The sequence below is a fragment of the Myotis myotis genome, unplaced genomic scaffold (genome assembly GCF_014108235.1).
Source record: "Myotis myotis isolate mMyoMyo1 unplaced genomic scaffold, mMyoMyo1.p scaffold_m19_p_5, whole genome shotgun sequence".
NCBI classification, from domain to species: Eukaryota; Metazoa; Chordata; class Mammalia; order Chiroptera; family Vespertilionidae; genus Myotis; species Myotis myotis.
Window position 1 is genome coordinate 38,991,356 of NW_023416357.1, and position 17,953 is coordinate 39,009,308.

At 39.5% G+C, this 17,953-nt stretch overlaps 1 protein-coding gene across 5 annotated transcripts; it reads left to right on the forward strand.

The window, feature by feature from the left end:
- Positions 1–52: 52 nt before the first annotated feature.
- On the forward strand, positions 53–16,491 carry UTP15 (UTP15 small subunit processome component). Of its 5 annotated transcripts, none has more exons than XM_036310039.1 (14): positions 53–244; positions 557–920; positions 2,764–2,936; positions 3,321–3,413; positions 3,509–3,693; positions 5,134–5,312; positions 6,171–6,296; positions 7,934–8,069; positions 11,460–11,544; positions 12,398–12,547; positions 13,512–13,613; positions 13,984–14,117; positions 14,294–14,352; positions 15,123–16,491. In XM_036310039.1, exons 3-14 carry the CDS (start codon positions 2,847–2,849, stop codon positions 15,323–15,325), a joined length of 1,542 nt encoding a protein of 513 aa, XP_036165932.1. In that variant the 5' UTR covers positions 53–244; positions 557–920; positions 2,764–2,846; the 3' UTR covers positions 15,326–16,491. The 5 variants fall into 5 exon arrangements, with proteins under 5 accessions (XP_036165932.1, XP_036165933.1, XP_036165935.1 ...); XM_036310040.1 differs by having other exon boundaries at positions 2,802–2,936; XM_036310042.1 differs by lacking the exon at positions 557–920.
- The last annotated feature ends 1,462 nt before the right edge of the window (positions 16,492–17,953 follow it).

Genomic DNA, 17,953 nt, shown 5'->3' on the forward strand with positions numbered 1-17,953 from the left:
CCCCGCCCACTCCCCCTGCCCCGCCCCCGCGACACCCGAGCTGCGAGCTCCGCGGAGCCTGAGCCGTTACGTCATCAGCGGGCGACGGGCCTGGCCTTTCCATTCGCCGGGTGTCTGGGCGACTCCTGAGGGTCCATGTGACCGGCTCCTAGTGATTCTGGGCTGCCCCGGGAGGGGTCTAGCGGGGTCCAAGAAATTCTCCCGAAGTCCGGGTGTCTCGGCGCACCCTCGGGGCCCATCGGAGGTAGGTGAAGGCGGCTCCCGAGGAGGGTAGCTCAGACCCACGCCCGGTCTGCCTTGGTGGGTGGCATGCTCCTCTGGGCTCCCCAGTCTCCGCTGGTTACCTCTTAGTCAGCCCATGGGGATCCCCTCAATTCCTCTTCCACCCAGATTTCCCTTCTTTACGATCGCAGCCCCGTTACACTGTCCGCTGTTATTCGCCCCCGGAATAATCCGCATCTTCGCAAGGCAGTGGGCAAATTTCCATCTCTGTGCCGAGGAGTTTCCCTCGGTTTCAAATACTCCCTCCTCCGCCGTCTGTTTTAATATTATCCAGAACTTCACAGCCCAGCGGAAACGCACACTGAAGCTTCCTGGGAGCCACCCAGATGTCACATCACTTCTCGCCTCCATGCCTCTGCACTGTGTCGTGCCCGGCCCCCCCTCCCCCCGGCCAATGCTGTTCCTCACGCATCTGGCCAACCACTGCTGCTGCTCCTCAGTTTTCCTTCTTAATGTTAAGCTGTTTCTCTCAGGACACAGTGATGTGCTCTTCTGCTCATGCTCTACTATGGGGCAAAGTCCTGCAGGCGGATCGGGCCTGGTGCTTGTTTTTGGGTAGTCAGTGAGCCAAGAATGGTTTTTACAGATGAACATTTGCAGTCTGTTTGATGATAGGAAACACTCACTTTGAACCTGAAGTGAGTGAAATATTCTCCTCCCTCCCCCAAATCCCATTTTCATTCATAAATAAAAAATTGTAATCATAACTGTTTTGGGGGTTTCATTGGAAATTTTCTTTCTTACTATATAAGTAACTACATTAATACCCCCTGTTTTCCTGTTGGCCCACAAAGCCTAAAATATTTAACACCTGGTCCTTTACAGAAAAAGTTTGTCAACTCCTCTTCTTATGTTCATCTTATAGATCCCACTTGTGATTTTAATTTTGTGTTTTCCCATAGAATCCAGCACAATGCGTCCTTTCCTTCATTCTACAGACATTCTTTGTCGTTAGATATCTCTGCTGGCCATTTGGAAGATGGATGAGGGAGTTAGGAGGACCTTATGTCACACTCTTCGTAGATGAGAAGATCTGAGTTAGGGCAGTGGAACTAGGTGGAGTGAACGTGATGAAGTTTAATTCGGGAGGTAAAATCAGCAGATCTTTTTGGATGTTAGAAGTGAGAAGGAAGGGACAAGTCAAGGCTGATTCCAGATTCCTAGCTGATGCCAATCACAGCTGAAATGGAGAATATTCAGGTGTGAGGGTACAGACCATGTCTTTCAGTCATCCTTGTATCCCTAGTGCCTAGAACAGTGTCCTATACATTGTAAGTACTTGAATGAACAGAAAAGTTTCCCCCCCTTTTAATCGTTGATGACCATGTTTCATCAAAACAGCCTTTAAAATATGTTGCACTTACAGATTTTGGTGTTACCTCTGCACTATTTTCAGGCTTTCTGGGATAGATGATGAATTGTACCATCAGAATTATTCATCTGATAAAATGGAATCTTTTGCAGATTGAATAGTTCTGGAAAGAGAATTTGGGCTTAATTACATGTCAGTTATAAGTTTCATTCTGTTCTCTCACTTTAATTAAGATTTAATTCCAGAATTGCTTTATTCTTGTTTTCTTATTGTTTAAACCATCTTAAAAATTAATTTAATTTTGAGCTTCTACATCAGAATATTATCTTCTTGTTTTATTTTCTTTTAAGCTTTTAAATTTAATTTTAAGCTTCCACATTAGAATATTAGTTTTGTTTTCCATTCTTTTTGGCATTTTAGGCTTTCAGGATGTCAATCCCTGTCTTCTTAAAGATTAAATGTCATTTTAATTTAGTTTCAGGAAACTTTTATATTTTCAGTTTCACCTTCAATAAATGAACATTCTAAGCCATCATGCTTCTCTCTGCTTTGGCTACTGGACGGCTAAGCTAGATTTATTCCCAAGTGTTATAAATTGGTCAGTTAGGTGTGAGGACATTTATATGTAGCCTCTGTGTATAGCTGAGTTGGATGGTGCAGTATGATAGCCCTATTTGTATTCTTCCTGCTTTCTTTAGATTATTTCTTCTGTGTTATAACTAAATGGTTTACTGATCACTAAGCTGCTATACAGCCTTTTGACAGGATGCAGAGTGAACAATCACAACTGTATATATACAGGTTTATGAGTAATACTAGAGTCCTGGTGCACGCAATTCGTGCACTTGGGGTGGGGGTGGGGGTGTCCCTCAGCCAGGCCTGCACCCTCTTGCAGTCCGAGAGCCCTTGGGGGATGTCTGACTGCCTTCAGTCGGACATCCTTAGCACTGCCATGGAGGCAGGAGAGGCTCCTGCCACTGCCGCTGCACTCACTTCTGGCTGAGCGGTGTTCCCTCTGTGGGAGCACACTGACCACTAGGGGGCAGCTCCTGCATTGAGTGCTCCCTGGTGGTCTGTACGCATCATAGTGACAGGTTGTTCCACCATTCGGTCGATTTGCATATTAGCCTTTTATTATATAGGATGTATTAAAATATTTTCTTTTTCAGACATAAGGCAGAATCACTAAAATTATTTCTAACATCAGTTTCAGACTACTTACTTTTGGATAACAGTCTAATTGTATAAAACTATGGCTGGTTATAAGCCTGTAGCTATTCAGACATACCCTATACTTGGTGAAAAAATCACCCAGGATACACTGTACTGGAACAACTATAAGGTAAGTATTTATGCCAATTTCTCCAGCATGTGTTATACTTTGGATACACTAGTAGAGAACTAATAACTAAAAACAATCTATCAGCAGCTTATAGTTTGGGCAGAAAATTTGATACTAGATATTTTCTTGGAATTTTATATAAATTGCTGCTTAATCATACAAGTGTCTAGTACAAAATAGATGATTAATCAGTGACAAATGAATTAAATTTTAGAATTTGAATCTCATGCAAGAAGTTTTGTGTGTTTTTTTTTTGCTTTTCTTAATCTAAGGAGGAAGTGATGTAAAATTAATTCTTCTAGATTATAAAGACAAATAGATATTCTCAGTTGTAACTCTGTGAATACTGCAATTGTTAATACTCTGTATTATTTTTTTATTAAGACCCCTGTTCAGATCAAGGAGTTTGGCGCAGTGTCAAAAGTAGACTTTTCTCCACAGCCTCCATATAATTATGCTGTCACAGCTTCTTCAAGGGTAAATATAACATTACATTTATTTTTCTTTTTATAGTTTGTATTTACTACTAATTGTGAGCCATCTGGTAAAACACCATGTTTTTTTTCTTGTAGATTCACATTTATGGCCGATACTCCCAGGAACCTATAAAAACATTTTCCCGATTTAAAGACACAGCTTACTGTGCTACTTATCGACAGGATGGTAGATTGCTTGTGGCTGGTAGTGAAGATGGTGGAGTTCAGCTTTTTGATATAACTGGGAGGGCTCCCCTCAGACAGTTTGAAGGCCATACCAAGTAAGAGACAGTTAAAAAAATCTTTTTTAATTGAGGTATAATTTACATACGACATTATATTTGATATTTGTATATATTGCAAAATTGTCACAAGGCTAATTCATTTTTTCCACCATACAGTTTTAGATACATGCTTTTTATGTGTTCTTTATGTTTAGCTTTGTAAACTCTGTTTTCTGGGCTTTGCGTAAAAACATAGAGAAGATTATGTATCTTTAAATACGTTATTTCTTGGTTGTTGTAAGACAGTCTGTTTCCTGGTTCAGTCCTAAGGTCCAGTTTGATGGGGCTTATGAATTCCCTAGCATTTTATATAACATTTTAGGAAATGGATATTTATCTAGGGAGACATTCTATAGTGTTCATTAACTTCTCAGTGAGATCCGTGACCCAATTGCGATTATAAAGCACTGATCTAAAGGCAGCCTCACAACTGTTAATGAGAACTTTATAAGCCTGAACTGTATTAGTTCTCATTTTGAAGTTAAGTTGGAAGGTGGATTTTCTTTCTTCTTGGATTTAGTATTTTGCCCCTTGATAAATTGAACTGTCAAGGCAATTTTATATTATAACTTTATTTCAGGATTACCAATGTCATTTCTATAATTTGCTATCAATTTAAAATCTCAAGAGTGTTTTCTTTTTATATTGTACTACGGCCCAATGCATGGATTCGTGCACCGGTGGAGTCCCTTGGCCTGGCCTGCAGGGACCAGGCTGGAACCGGCTCTCTGACATCCCCTGAGGGGTCCCGGATTGTGAGAGGGCGCAGGCCAGGCTGAAGGACACCACTGGTGCACCGGGCCTCTAGTATGCATATAACTTCTTTGGTTAATCTCTTCCCACCCTCCCTCCTTCCCTTTTCCCTCTGAGATTCATCAGTCTGTTCCATGTGTCCATGCTGTGGTTTCCGCTCCTGCTCCAGCATTGAGCGTCTGCCCCCTGGTGGTCAGTGCGTCACAGCTACCAGTCAGATGGTCGGCTGGCCACTTAGGCTTTTATATATATAGATTATCAGGATCGTCTTATCCCATCAATGGAACATTTAAAATGTAACAGAAATTTACTTAACATGATCCTATTTAGTGGCAGATCTTAGAATTTTTTAAGAAACTACCCATTTTGAAATTTTTTAAATTAAAGAAAAGTACCTATGTACCAACATTTAGAATATTTTACTTTCAAATTGTTAACATATTATAAAATATAATTTCAAGGCTATTGTTTAATATTCTTATTAACTTCATAGTGCATGGGTATTTAAAATTTTAAGTTAGCTTGAGGACAGACACCTGTTTTAAATATTTTTTCCCCCCTCTTTATGATTTCACCCTGCAATTACACCCTGAAACATTTGGGGGAAAGAAGTGTTTTATGTTAGAAGGTGTCAGACATACAATTTTTTCTTGCTTTTTAATAAACTGATCCTTTATCTTTCAGAGCAGTCCATACAGTAGATTTTACAGCTGACAAATATCATGTGGTCTCTGGGGCTGATGATTATACAGTTAAATTATGGGATATTCCAAACTCCAAAGAAATTCTGACATTCAAAGAACATTCTGATTATGTGAGGTGTGGATGTGCTAGCAAGCTGAACCCAGATCTCTTTGTAACAGGTTGGTAAACTCACTCTCCCCTCTTCCCCTTCCCTCCCCCCCAAAGTTGATAACTTTACTGTGCTAGATTTTAATATGCTTTGGGATTGTTTTTGGATAGAGGAGTTTAAATATTTTTGAATAAACATATGTTTTTGTTTATCCAGTTTTCTTTTTCTTTTTTTGGTGATTGTTCTTACTGTCCTCTAAATGTACTTGGAAACATCAGGCTGCCTTGAAAACATAAGACAGTCAGAACTGTAATGGGTTTAGTATTCTGATTTCAGAGTCTCCAGCAGCTAGGAAACTAGACAATGCAGTCAGTCTTTGGGTGCCTGTGCAGAGATTCCCAGATGACTCAGTAGTGACAGAGCCTGGAGATAGGAATAGTTTAAGATTCTGTGTAATATAATATCGTGCTTCTTCAGAAACAGATAATGGTACCAAAGAGTTTGGAGGTACTATATCTTTATGAATTTACATATGACTCTTTAAAAATTTCATCTAAGCTTTTTTCTATTTATTTTGTTTATTTATTTGTTTTTATTGATTTTTTAGAGAGAGAGGAAGGTAGAGGGAGAGAGATACTGTAGAAACATCAATGAGAGAGAAACAATCAACATTGAGTGGCTGTCTCCTGCACAACTCCCACTGCAGATCAAGCCTGAAACCCGGGCATGTGCCCTGACTAGGAATCGAACTGGTGACCTCTTGGTGCATGGGTCGATTCTCAACCACTGAGTAACACCAGCCGGGCTAAGCTTTTCTCCTTTAAAATTTTATGTTTGAATATATGTACATGCGCACACACACACACACATACTAGTAGTTTTTGTTGTTTTGACTAGTGAAACTCAATAATAAAAATTGACATTCTAGGGTCATATGATCATACTGTGAAGATGTTTGATACACGAACAAACAAGAGTGTTATCTCGGTAGAGCATGGTCAGCCAGTGGAAAGTGTCCTGCTTTATCCCTCTGGAGGTCTTCTGGTATCAGCAGGTATTTCTTTTAAAAATTGCTTTCACCAGTATGTTGGTCTTGAATCAGATAACTTCTTTATCAGTTACTTTTTACAATTTATCAGTGTGCACTTGAATTGCCTATCTATATGTGTTTGCTCAAACAATTGATAAGTGGGACCTGCAAGCAGTTACCATTTATTGAGTGCCTAATGTGAGCCGGACACTGCTATTCTCTCTGAGGCCCTAGATGAGCCCACAAGGGAGGTAGTTTGCTTCCTGTTTTGCAACTGAGGAAATAAATAAAAGTTTTAACTAATTTGTCCAAGGCAAAGTGGTAAATAGATCTGAAATCCCAGAACTTGAGAGACTGCTTATGTCCTTAACCCAGAAATCCAGGTTGTACACCTGCTGTTATTCTTACGTAAGAGATCTACGGCAGTTTTTGAAAACACAGTTTCTTTCAGATCTAGAATCAGGCTTGTCTTTTTCATGTGACTCTTGATGAAATGGCCTTACCCAGGAAATAGCTGCTAGTGCAGGAGGAGGAGGTAATGTGAGGTCAAAGAGGCCTTGATACATTTTTCATCTAGGGTGGAGCTGAAGTGTGCTTATGTTGATCATAGTGCATTTTCAAAATTATAATGGAAGAAGTGAAGTGGCTATTTTCATTTGTCAAATCAAAATTAATGTGCTGCCCTTGGAAGCATACATAGATAGTATGTGTACTTTATAGCCTACTAGAAAGAGGCTGTGTGTAGCCTTTTAAAAAAAATTCTAAAAGTATCCTGTTTTATACTCTTCCCCCAGTACCTATTGGATTAAAAAAAAAAAAAGTTGATGACATTGTTAAACGTAGCTATTTGTCTTGCTGTTGTTTAGAGAAATGAAAAGCTCAAGATGAGAAGTATGATAGGGACCTGTATGCTGATTACTGTGTCTCTAGTCATGTGACCTTGAGCAATCCCTTAGCTGTTATCGATCTTGAAAAGGAGAGGTTAGGCTAGATCAGTGTTTCAAACTGTAATCTCTCATGAGCTGCCACATGTGGGGAGACAGGGACCGTGAATTGGGTTCCAGGCCCTCTTGCACAGCCAGTTAGTAAGAAATTTGTTCCCCCTTCCACAACCCTTTTTCTATTTTACCTCTTAGACTTCTGCTTAAGATTTCATTAAGAAGCCGTTAATATTTCATTAAGATGCTGAATTAAAAAATTCTTTTTTAACCATTGGGTTAAATTGTGTTTTAGGATCCTTCCAACTCTTAAAGTAAGAAAAAGTTATAGGGAAGTTTTTCAGTTAGATTGGGATTCGCAAAATTTTTTGGAAATAAAATCTGCATTATTTCTATGGTATTACAACATTTCTTTTGAAGAATGTTTTATTATAATTTTGTTGAAATCTTTTGGTTTTACTTTTTATTTTACCATGTAGTTTTGTGTATTTTAAAAATAAGAAATTACTTAATTGTCCTAACAGCTCTGCAAGGTAGGAGCTGTTATTGTTATCAGGTACACACCCAGCAAAAGGTAGTCTGCTTTGAAACCAGGCAGTCTGACTCTGGAATCCCTCACTTTAGCCTCTGTGCTGTGGAGTGTCCAGTGAAGAATGCTCTTCAGGTCTTAAATTTTTGAATCTATAGTTGGAATATCAAACTAATAATTAATTCTTTTTATAGGAGGCCGTTATGTTAAAGTCTGGGACATGCTAAAAGGAGGACAGTTGCTAGTGTCTTTGAAAAATCATCATAAAACTGTGACATGTTTATGTCTGAGCAGCTCTGGACAGAGGTTACTCTCTGGTTCACTGGACAGGTTAGCATTTTCATTTTCTTTCTTCATTGTTATTAGTATACTAGAGGCCCGGTACACGAAAATCATGCTTTTGGGGAGGGAAGTGGTCCCCTCAGCCCGGCCTGCTCTCTCTCGCAGTCTGGGAGCCCTCTGGGGATGTCCAACTGATGGCTTAGGCCCACTCCCTGTCAGTCGGACAGTCATTCGGACATCCTTAGTGCTGCTATGGAGGTGGGAGAGGCTCCCACCACTGCTGCTGTGCTCACCAGCCGTGACCCTCGCTTCTGGACTGAACGGTGCTCCCCCTTTGGGAGCACACTGACCACCAGGGGGCAGCTCCTGTGTTGAGTGTCTGCCCCCTCGTGGTCAGTGTGTGTCATAGCAACCGGTCATTCCACTGTTTTTTCAATTAGCATATTAGCCTTTTATTATATAGGATAAGTATTTATTGCTGGAAATGAGTTGTTTCTGCAGTTTTTGTGATAAAATAAATATTCTGCCAAATGAGTTCCATGAAAAAAATTCTGTTGAGTTGAAAATAGTTTTGATCTTTTATTTACATACTAGAGGCCCATTGCAGGAATATTCCTGCAAGAATAGGGCTTCCTGTGGCTGGAGCAAAGCAGAGAAGGGAGCGAAACTCTCTGAGGCGGGCTTCGCTCCCGCTTCAAGCCCCTGCAGCTGGTCTTGCCCTCCTGCTCCAAGCCGCTGCCCCTTATGCTCCCAATCCTCAGTGGTTGGGCTGGCCCTCCCGCACCCATCCCCTGTGGCTGGGCTTGCCCTTCTGATCCCAGTGGCTGGGGCTTGGCTGGCCCTCCCGCTCCTAGTTGCTGGGGCTGGGCTTGCCCTTCTGATCCCAGTGCCTGGGGCTGGGCTTTCCCTCCTGCTCCCAGCTGCTGGGTCTGGGCTTGCCCTTCTGATCCCAGTGCCTGGGGCTGGTCTTGCCCTCCTGCACCCATCCCCTGGGGCTGGGCTTGCCCTCCTGCACCCATTCCCTGGGGCTGGGCTTGCCCTCCTGCTCCCAGCCGCTGCCCCTCCCCTCCAAGCCTCTGCCCCTTCCGCCCCCAGCCGCTGCCCCCTATGCTCCCAGCCAAAGTGGTTGGGCTTGCCCTCCCACTCGCAGCCGCTGCCCCTTTCCTCTCCAAGCCGCTGCCCCTTTCCTCTCCAAGCCGCTGCCCCTCCTGCTCCTAGTCGCTGACCCTCCCGCTCCCAGCCGCTGTGGCTGGGATTTCCCTCCCGCTCCCAGCTGCTGTCCCTTCCCCTCCAAGCCACTGCCCCTCCCGCTCACAGCGGCTGCAGCTCTGTTTCTGGCTCCGCTTCTGTCATCGCGGCCTCTACTTGGCTCCCTTTTGTACCGCTTGGCGTCCATGCTGTCGTCAGTCTTTGCTCGCAGCTAGTATATGTAAATTAACCGCCATCTTTTAGCTTCTATAATTGAAACATTGTATCTTTTGGAGCTGTTGCTTCAGGAGCTCAGAGGCCGGCAGCGGCAGGCAGGGAACGTTGGAGTCCTTCGTCACTGAAGCAAGCAAGCCTCCTGTTCGCTTTAAGCTGCCTGGCTGCCGGCCGCCACCTTGGCTGGCAGTTAATTTGCATATCGCCCTGATTAGCCAATGGGAAGGGTAGCAGTTGTACGCTAATTACCATGTTTCTCTTTTATTAGATAGGATAGAAAACTTAGATGTAGTTTATTGCTTTAACTTATATATTTAAGGAATTTTTATTCTCATCTGAGGATACATTTTTTTAATTAACTTTAGAGAAAGGGGACGGGAAAGGGAGGGAGAGGAGGGGAGAGAGAGATATGAGAGAGAAACATTGATCAGTTGACTCCTGTACTTGCCCTGACCAGGAATGGAACCTGAGACCCTTCAGTGCACTGGATGACGCTCCAACCGAGCCACAACAGCCAGGGCATACTTAAGGAATTTTACTGAACCATTCAAACATTGATCTTTTAAAACAATCTATATTCTGTAGTTTCTTTTTAAAATCATTTTGGTATATTTGTATATTTTCAAACAGTTATAATGAGTATATGTATATATTCTAGTTTATAATATTTAAAATTTAAAACTTCATGTAAAAATTTATATATATTAATGTAGTCCAATTTCACTATTTTAAATAGGTATTAGTATTCTATTAGTTAATGTTCTAGAACAGTGCTGTCTAGTAGAAATGTAATGTGAGCTTATATATGCCATTTAAAATGTCATAGTAGCCACATTAAAAAGGTAAAAACTAGGTAAAATTAATTTAACTAGGTAAACATCATTTATTTCACTGTATCTAAAATATTATTTCAATATGTAATCACTATAAAAATTGAGATACTAGAAACAATTTTAGATGTAATACATGCCCTCCAATAACAATATTTTATAGTGATTAAAGTGAAACATACTGGTGTTTAACAGAAAAATATTTTTATACTGCTTCAGCTTTAAAATTAAATTTAAATTAATTAAAATTAAGTAAAATAAAAAATTCAGTTCTTCATTTTCACTAGCCACATTTCAAGTGCTCAGTAGCCACATGTGGCTAGAACTACAGCACAGTTCTAGAATTATATTCCTCTGTTGTTGGTCATTTTTATTTATTTTTTTAAAAAAATATATGTTTTATTGATTTTTTACAGAGAGGAAGGGAGAGGGATAGAGAGTTAGAAACATCGATGAGAGAAAAACATTGATCACACCTCCTGCACACCCCCTACTGGGGATGTGCCCACAACCAAGGTACATGCCCTTGACCAGAATCGAACCTGGGACCCCTCCGTCCGCAGGCCGACACTCTATCCACTGAAGCCAAACTGGTCAGGGCATGTTGGTCATTTTTAGTTCCTCCCCCATTATGTAAAGCCTTCCCCCCCTCAGTCTTTATTAAAAAGCATTCATTTTAAAGCTAGAAAATAAATACTTCTAATACAAAGGAATTTATTGTGTAAACATGTAGCAAATTCTCTCTAATGTGTTACTAGGCAACTTGGGACTAAAACAGGGGTCCTCAAACTACGGCCCGCGGGCCACATGCAAGTACAAATATTGTATTTGTTCCGTTTTGTTTTTTTTACTTCAAAATAAGATATGTGCAGTGTGCATAGGAATTTGTTTATAGTTTTTTTTTAAACTATAGTCCGGCCCTCCAACGGTCTGAGGGACAGTGAACTGGCCCCGTTTAAAAAGTTTGAGGACCCCTGGACTAAAAGCTAGATAACTTGGCTCTGTCTGCAGTAGTTCTTGACCCATAAGAGAGGATTCAGTGATGAATTAGTTTGTAATTAATATTACTAATTATTGTTTATCTTTATTGTGTAAATTTTAATATTTTTGTATTAAATTTTCAAAAAATGGGAAATTTTATACTCATTTTCAAGATATTTTGTGACAAAGTTTTCTTTTTTATTAGGAAGGTGAAAGTATATAGCACAACTTCCTACAAAGTAGTCCACAGTTTTGATTATGCAGCTTCAATTTTGAGTCTTGCACTTGCAGTAAGTACTTTTGGTTTCTTTTAAGCTCCCCCTAACCTCGCCTGTTAAATGAAACTAAAATGGAATGGTAGGGTTTATCTTTGTATTCAAATAAATCTTATTTTCTTTTTGCCACATTAGAGTATTGAATTAAGATAATTACTAGAATATATGACTTGTCCCAGTAACTTAGCATGCGTTCAGATTTAGGTCCTGCACACTGCATAGCTTCAAACCAAGTGCAGTGCTGTAGGCCTTGTTAGCACTAAGGTCAGGACGTGGGAAGTTGGTAAAACTCTTCAAAACATTTAACTCAAGGGTTAAGTACTTAGAAAGTCAAATTGGCTCTCTGAGGTGGGTGGGGACCTGGAGGACAGGAGACTACAGAGTATCTCCTTTCCTCTGTTGACTGCTCTTTCTGGAATGTCCACTGTCCAGTTTCACGAGCCATTGAGGAGGAGGATATTTGGATACATTCTAGAGAAATCCAAATTGGGAGAGGAAGATCAAATATTTTCTTGGCAAGAGTAGAAAATCATGTCACCACATAATCCTTTTTTCCTAGTAATAGGATGCAGAAAAAAATATTTTGGAGTTTTCCAAGATGTCATTAACTGCATATTATTATACAAACTGCCAATGATGATTTATAACAGGTATAAATTCTGTCCATATAATAGTATCCTAGAGGAGAAAATGATTTTGCTCTAAATTTTTGCATAGATCATTGTTAGGCAGAATATCTGTATCTGAATGGAACTCTTGGTGAAAGTATGGATAAGCAGCAAACACATTATAAGTGGTATTTTGAAGAAAAAGTATGATAAATTATGAGTTAGGAATAGACTAACCTTTTTTTTCTAACCTCTGTTAGCATGAAGATGAGACAATAGTTGTAGGAATGACCAATGGAATACTGAGTGTTAAACATCGGAAATCGGAAGCGAAGAAGGATTCTTTTCCCAGAAGAAGAAGGCCTGCATATCGAACTTTTATTAAAGGGAAAAATTATATGAAGCAAAAGGTATTTTTTAAAAAGTATATATTTTTTTTATTGATTTTAGAGAGGAAGGGTGAGGGGGAGAGAGAGAGAGAAACATCAATGATGAGAGAGAATTATTGATCGGCTGCCTCCTGCACCCCCCTCCTTACTGGGGATTGAGCCTGCAACCTGGGTATGTGCCCTTGACCAGAATCGAACCCAGGACTCTTCAGTCCTCAGGCTGACGCTCTATCTACTGAGCCAAACCGGCTAGGGCAAAAGGCATATATATATATATATATATATATAGTTTTTTTGTTTGTTTTTTTTTTAAGGAGAAATTTGTTAGAGTAGCCAATTCCCTGCACATTACTGGAAAGTATAGTTTACATGGCATTTAACTTTATTTTGATTTTTTCTATATCAGATTTATCTCTAGATTGCTAGATTGGGAACCCTCCTAATAAGGAATGGGGAATAAGGACTTTATTTAATAACCTTCATCATAACAAAGCTGTAGTGCTTCACCATATTCAAAGCGATGTCTTTCCCATGCCATCTGATGTGATCTTCTAAACAACCCTGAAAAGTTGTAGAGTCAATAATGTTCCCGTTTGGCATCTGAGAGGATGGGGAAGTTGTAAATTGGTCCAGAATTTCATTCCTGGTAACAGAATTGTTGACTAGATCGTAATTTCTCTGAATCTTTTTTTTTCTTTCTACTAAATCACATTGCTTGACATGTAAAGAGAATTGAAATCAGTAATGTTTTCCCAGAATGGAGGTATTGTGTATGCATTGTAAGTTAAAATCATAAGAGAGTAAGAGCACATTGATATGACAAATTATCCCATTTTCATTTTACCTATATTATGGGCATGGGATCATTATTCATGAATAGTTCAGGAGTGCCCTGGTATGAAAAATGCCACTATGAAAAAGTTTATTTTGAATGAAACTCTATACAGGTGTTGATTTTTCTCTATAAATTTACTTTTCAATGCAGGATGACATTTTGATTAACAGGCCATCAAAAAAACACCTAGAATTGTATGACAGGGATCTGAAAAATTTCCGGATCTCCAAAGCACTTGACAGAGTCCTTGAGGTGAGTGAGGAGTGAGTGAGTGTGTGTGTGTGTGTAAAATTCTTTTTATTAAGACTTTCTTTTTTTAGAGAAGATTTAGGTTCAGAGCCAAACTGAAGGGAAGGTACAGAGATTTCCCATGTAGCCCTTGCCTCCACACTTGCCCAGCTTCCTCCATTAACAACATTCCCTACCAGAACGGTGCATTTATTACAATTGAACCTACAGGGAGCATATTGTTAAAGGAATCATTTTATTACTTGTGTAGTACCATCACTCAAAACTGTGAAGATGAAATTTATTTAAGTTTGGCAATTGTTAGTAAGTTTCAAGACTGTAATTTCTCTTGTGCTGTCTTGTCTGCTCATGTTGACTCTGAAAATTTTTCTAGCCCAGTTGTACAATCAAGACACCTGAGATTACAGTTTCCATCATAAAGGAACTCAATCGAAGAGGAGTTCTTGCAAATGCCCTTGCAGGTCGGGATGAAAAGGAAATCAGTCGTGTTCTTAATTTTTTGATAAGGTATGTTTCATGTCTATGACACACAATGTATTTTTACATCTAAAATCCTTTATGCCCAAATGAGAGACATTTACTTTTAATGTGATCTTTGTAGAGAACTGATAGAACAACTCAAAACAATTTTAAGATTTTTTTTTCAAGTTGGCAAGTTTCAGTAAACAATTTTTGCTTTGTAGGAATCTGTCTCAGCCGAGATTTGCTTCTGTTTTGATCAATGCTGCTGAAATAGTTATTGGTAAGTAATTGTTAAAACTCAAAAAATCCTAGCATGCTTGCAAAAGTCAGATGTCAAAATATGAAATAAAATTTGGAACTCAAATCAAAATACCTTGTTTTTAGCAATTCTTGATTGAAGATTTTTATGGAGAAAACAAACAACAGTAAATCAATGCATTTTAAAATGGAGTAAAATGTTTACAGTGCTTCAACTTTGAATTGCTGTTATTAGGGTTATGATAAAAAAAAACCTTTTTTCTTTAAACATCTATAGTGACAGTGACTATTTTTTAATGGGGAAATGAAAATAAGTCAGAACGTCCATGCTCTACTTTTTGGTTGTTGGTAATCCTCACATGAGGATATTTTTCCATTGATTTTTAGAGAGAGTGGAAGGGAGGGGGAGAGACACAGAGAGAGAAACATTGATGTGAGAGAGACACATCAATTGGTTGCCTCTCACATAAGTCCCGATCAAGGCCGGGGATCAAGCCTGCAACTGAGGTTTGTGCTTTTGACTAGAATCTTACCCTTCAGTTTGCAGGCCGACGTTCTTTCCACTGAGCCAAACCGGCTAGGGCTTCATGCTCTGCTTTTTATAACTACTTCTTTTTTGAAATATATTTACTCAGATAACTTGTTTACTTTCTGTAAACCATAAATATAAAATAAGTATAGATCTTCCAGTATCTTTGTATATAATATTTTTATGCTTTTTCTAAATATTATTGTTCATTTATTGTTTAGAAAGATATTTCTAGTTATTGTGTTTTCTCTCTCTATTTCTAGATATATATCTGCCGGTAATTGGTCAGTCGCCTGTAGTTGATAAAAAGTTTTTGTTACTTCAAGGACTTGTAGAAAAAGAGATTGATTACCAAAAAGAACTGCTAGAAACCCTGGGGATGATGGATATGCTTTTTGCTACAATGACAAGGAAAGAAAGCACTCCTGCATCTGATGGACTTCTAGAAAACAGGATAGAGTCCTAGTGGCTGCTTAATAAGACACAGGACTGCTAACTTGGGATAGAATTGATTCTATTAACTATTGGAAAGAAAATCTCTCTGACGCGATAAAAAAACTATTTACAGAAGCAATTTTATGGAAAAGACTGGAATAACTATGATTGGAAAATAAGTTTCTGGTTTGTGACATGGTTTTCCATGTAATAGTTTGAATTATTTCGTGGCATCTTTGGCTAGAAGATCTCAACTGTCTTGATTATAATGCACGTCCACCTTGGACAAGTTGATACTAGTTTTAATGCAGCAAAGTTCTGTACCAGCATTTGGATAGGCATTCAGAACTGTGGATATAGTTTCCATTGGAATCATGCCAGAGACACGGATTTATTTATTTTTTACCCATTCCTGGAAAAAAATAAAACAAATGGCAGCAACAAATAAATTACTTCTTTAATCAGTCCCCTTGGTTTTTCCAGGCCCTGCCGAGCTTGCCGCCTTCTTGACATCACTTATCGCAGGTCAGATGCTCTCCTGTAGCTGGTAATAGGCCTGGAGCTGTTCCACGTGGGCAAATCAATGGCCAGCTCTGAATAATGACAGTTAGACATGCATTCAGAGGGAGTGATGAGGCAGATTCGATACCTAGAAATTGTGCTCTTCACCCCAGGTTTTCTTTTTATTTTTTTAATCTTGACTGCCCTCATCAGAGCAAGGTCTACAGAGAGGCCTTATTAGGACCATGTTTTTATTAATTCCCCTTAGTAAACAGCCTTTCTACCAAGTTTTCAACTTGCTTCAGGTCAGTGGGACGAGAAAATTTGCCATTTCTCTTACAATAAATAGCCTTTCAGCCTTTTATATGTTTGGAATTTATATTGTAGCTACCTAAGTCTCTGGAAACAATTTTCTCTCATCTGTATTTGGATTTTTTTTTTAATCATTCTTTATTGTTGAAAGTATTACACATGTCTCCTTTTTTACCCCAATGACCCCCTCCAGCCTACCCCTGCCCCCACCCTAGGCCTTCATCACCCTATTGTCTGTGTCCATGGATTATTGGATTTTTTCTTTACACAGTCATGTTTCAGAACTCCCAAGCCAGAGTAGCTTGCTTTGGAAAATAGCTGTATTTTTTTAAAGTTCAGTATAAATCACATTTTAAAATAAAGAGATTCTTATTTTTCTCCTTGGCTTTCTGAGATGTATCAATTCCTGATGGATAGTCACTGGTTGTTTTCACACTTGCTACCTCTCCCACCTTCCACCAATTCCTGTTCCACCTCAAGTAGTTAATTATCTGTAAGGAAATATGCCTTGGGCTAGAAGAACCTTTAGTTAAAGGAAGATTTTGTAATGGGAGTCTCCTCTTAAAATTTCAGGTCTGTGAATTCAGGTTTTTATTTTATTTAAAGCAGAAGAAAGTATTTCTGTGTTTTGGTAAGGGAATATGCTCAAAAAAGGATCTAGTTTCCCTTTAAGCAGTCATATAGCACGATGGCCTATAAGAAACCAGGAATTTGCTTCCCCGAGTAATTATGAGATCAGTCAAGGTCAGAAACTGTTTATGTTGAGAAGCGTTCATTTTTATAAATAAATTTGTATTTAAAAGGTTTTTTTTAAAAATTGAACTTCATAAGTATATATACTAATAAAAATTACAAGTTGAAATTCTGTCTAAAACTAGTTGCCATTAAGTGTCGAACATGTGACCAGGGTTTCCCATGCATCATTTGATTCTCACGACACCCATCCAAGCTTGATGTTCTCATTGGACATTGAGTTCTCCAAGCTTGAGGTCCTCATCCTCCCAGCACTGAACTGGTCTGCCTGCTGGGGCTGAGCGTCCTTCCCCTGAACAGAACTCCCCTGAGAGTTGCAGTTAGATGCTCTTCTGCAGTTCGTTCTTTCTTTCTTTCTTTCTTTCTTTCTTTCTTTCTTTCTTTCTTTCTTTCTTTCTTTCTTTCTTCCTTCCTTCCTTCCTTCCTTCCTTCCTTCCTTCCTTCCTTCCTTCCTTCCTTCCTTCCTTCCTTCCTTCCTTCCTTCCTTCCATATATATTTTATTGATTTTTCACAGCGAGGAAGGGAGAGGGACAGAGAGCCAGAAACATAGATGAGAGAGAAACATCGATCAGCTGCCTCCTGCACACCCCCCACTGGGGATGTGCCCTCAACCAAGGTACTTGCCCCTGACCGGAATCGAACCTGGGACCCTCCAGTCCACAGGCCGACACTCTATCCAGTGAGCCAAACCAGCCAGAGCTGTTCTGCATTTCAATTGCTCCATGTTAGTACATATAGCTCAGCTTCATTCCTTTTAATGTTGGCCTCCTATATCACTGTATAGATGTGCCATAATCAGTTTAACCAGTTTCCTATCAATAGGCAATTGGATAGTTTCTATTGGTTCTCAACCTTCCTAATGCCTGACCCTTTAATACAGTTCCTCATGTTGTGGTGACCCCCCGACCATAAAATTATTTTCGTTGCTACATAACTGTAATTTTGCTACTGTTATGAATCATAATGTAAATATCTGATATGCAGGATGTACTTTCAGGGGTCGCGACCCACAGGTTGAGAACCACTGTGAGCAATTATGCACTGAGCAAGCGTTTATATACATTTTTTTGTGCATTTTGAGGAGTGTTTACT

Coding starts and splice junctions, on each gene's coding strand:
- UTP15 (XM_036310039.1), top strand. CDS start 2,847: ATGGCTGGTTATAAGCCTGTAGCTATTCAGACATACCCTATACTTGGT. Junction 5,313..6,170: donor CCCAGATCTCTTTGTAACAG/GTTGGTAAACTC, acceptor TTGACATTCTAG/GGTCATATGATCATACTGTG. Junction 13,614..13,983: donor CACTTGACAGAGTCCTTGAG/GTGAGTGAGGAG, acceptor AAATTTTTCTAG/CCCAGTTGTACAATCAAGAC.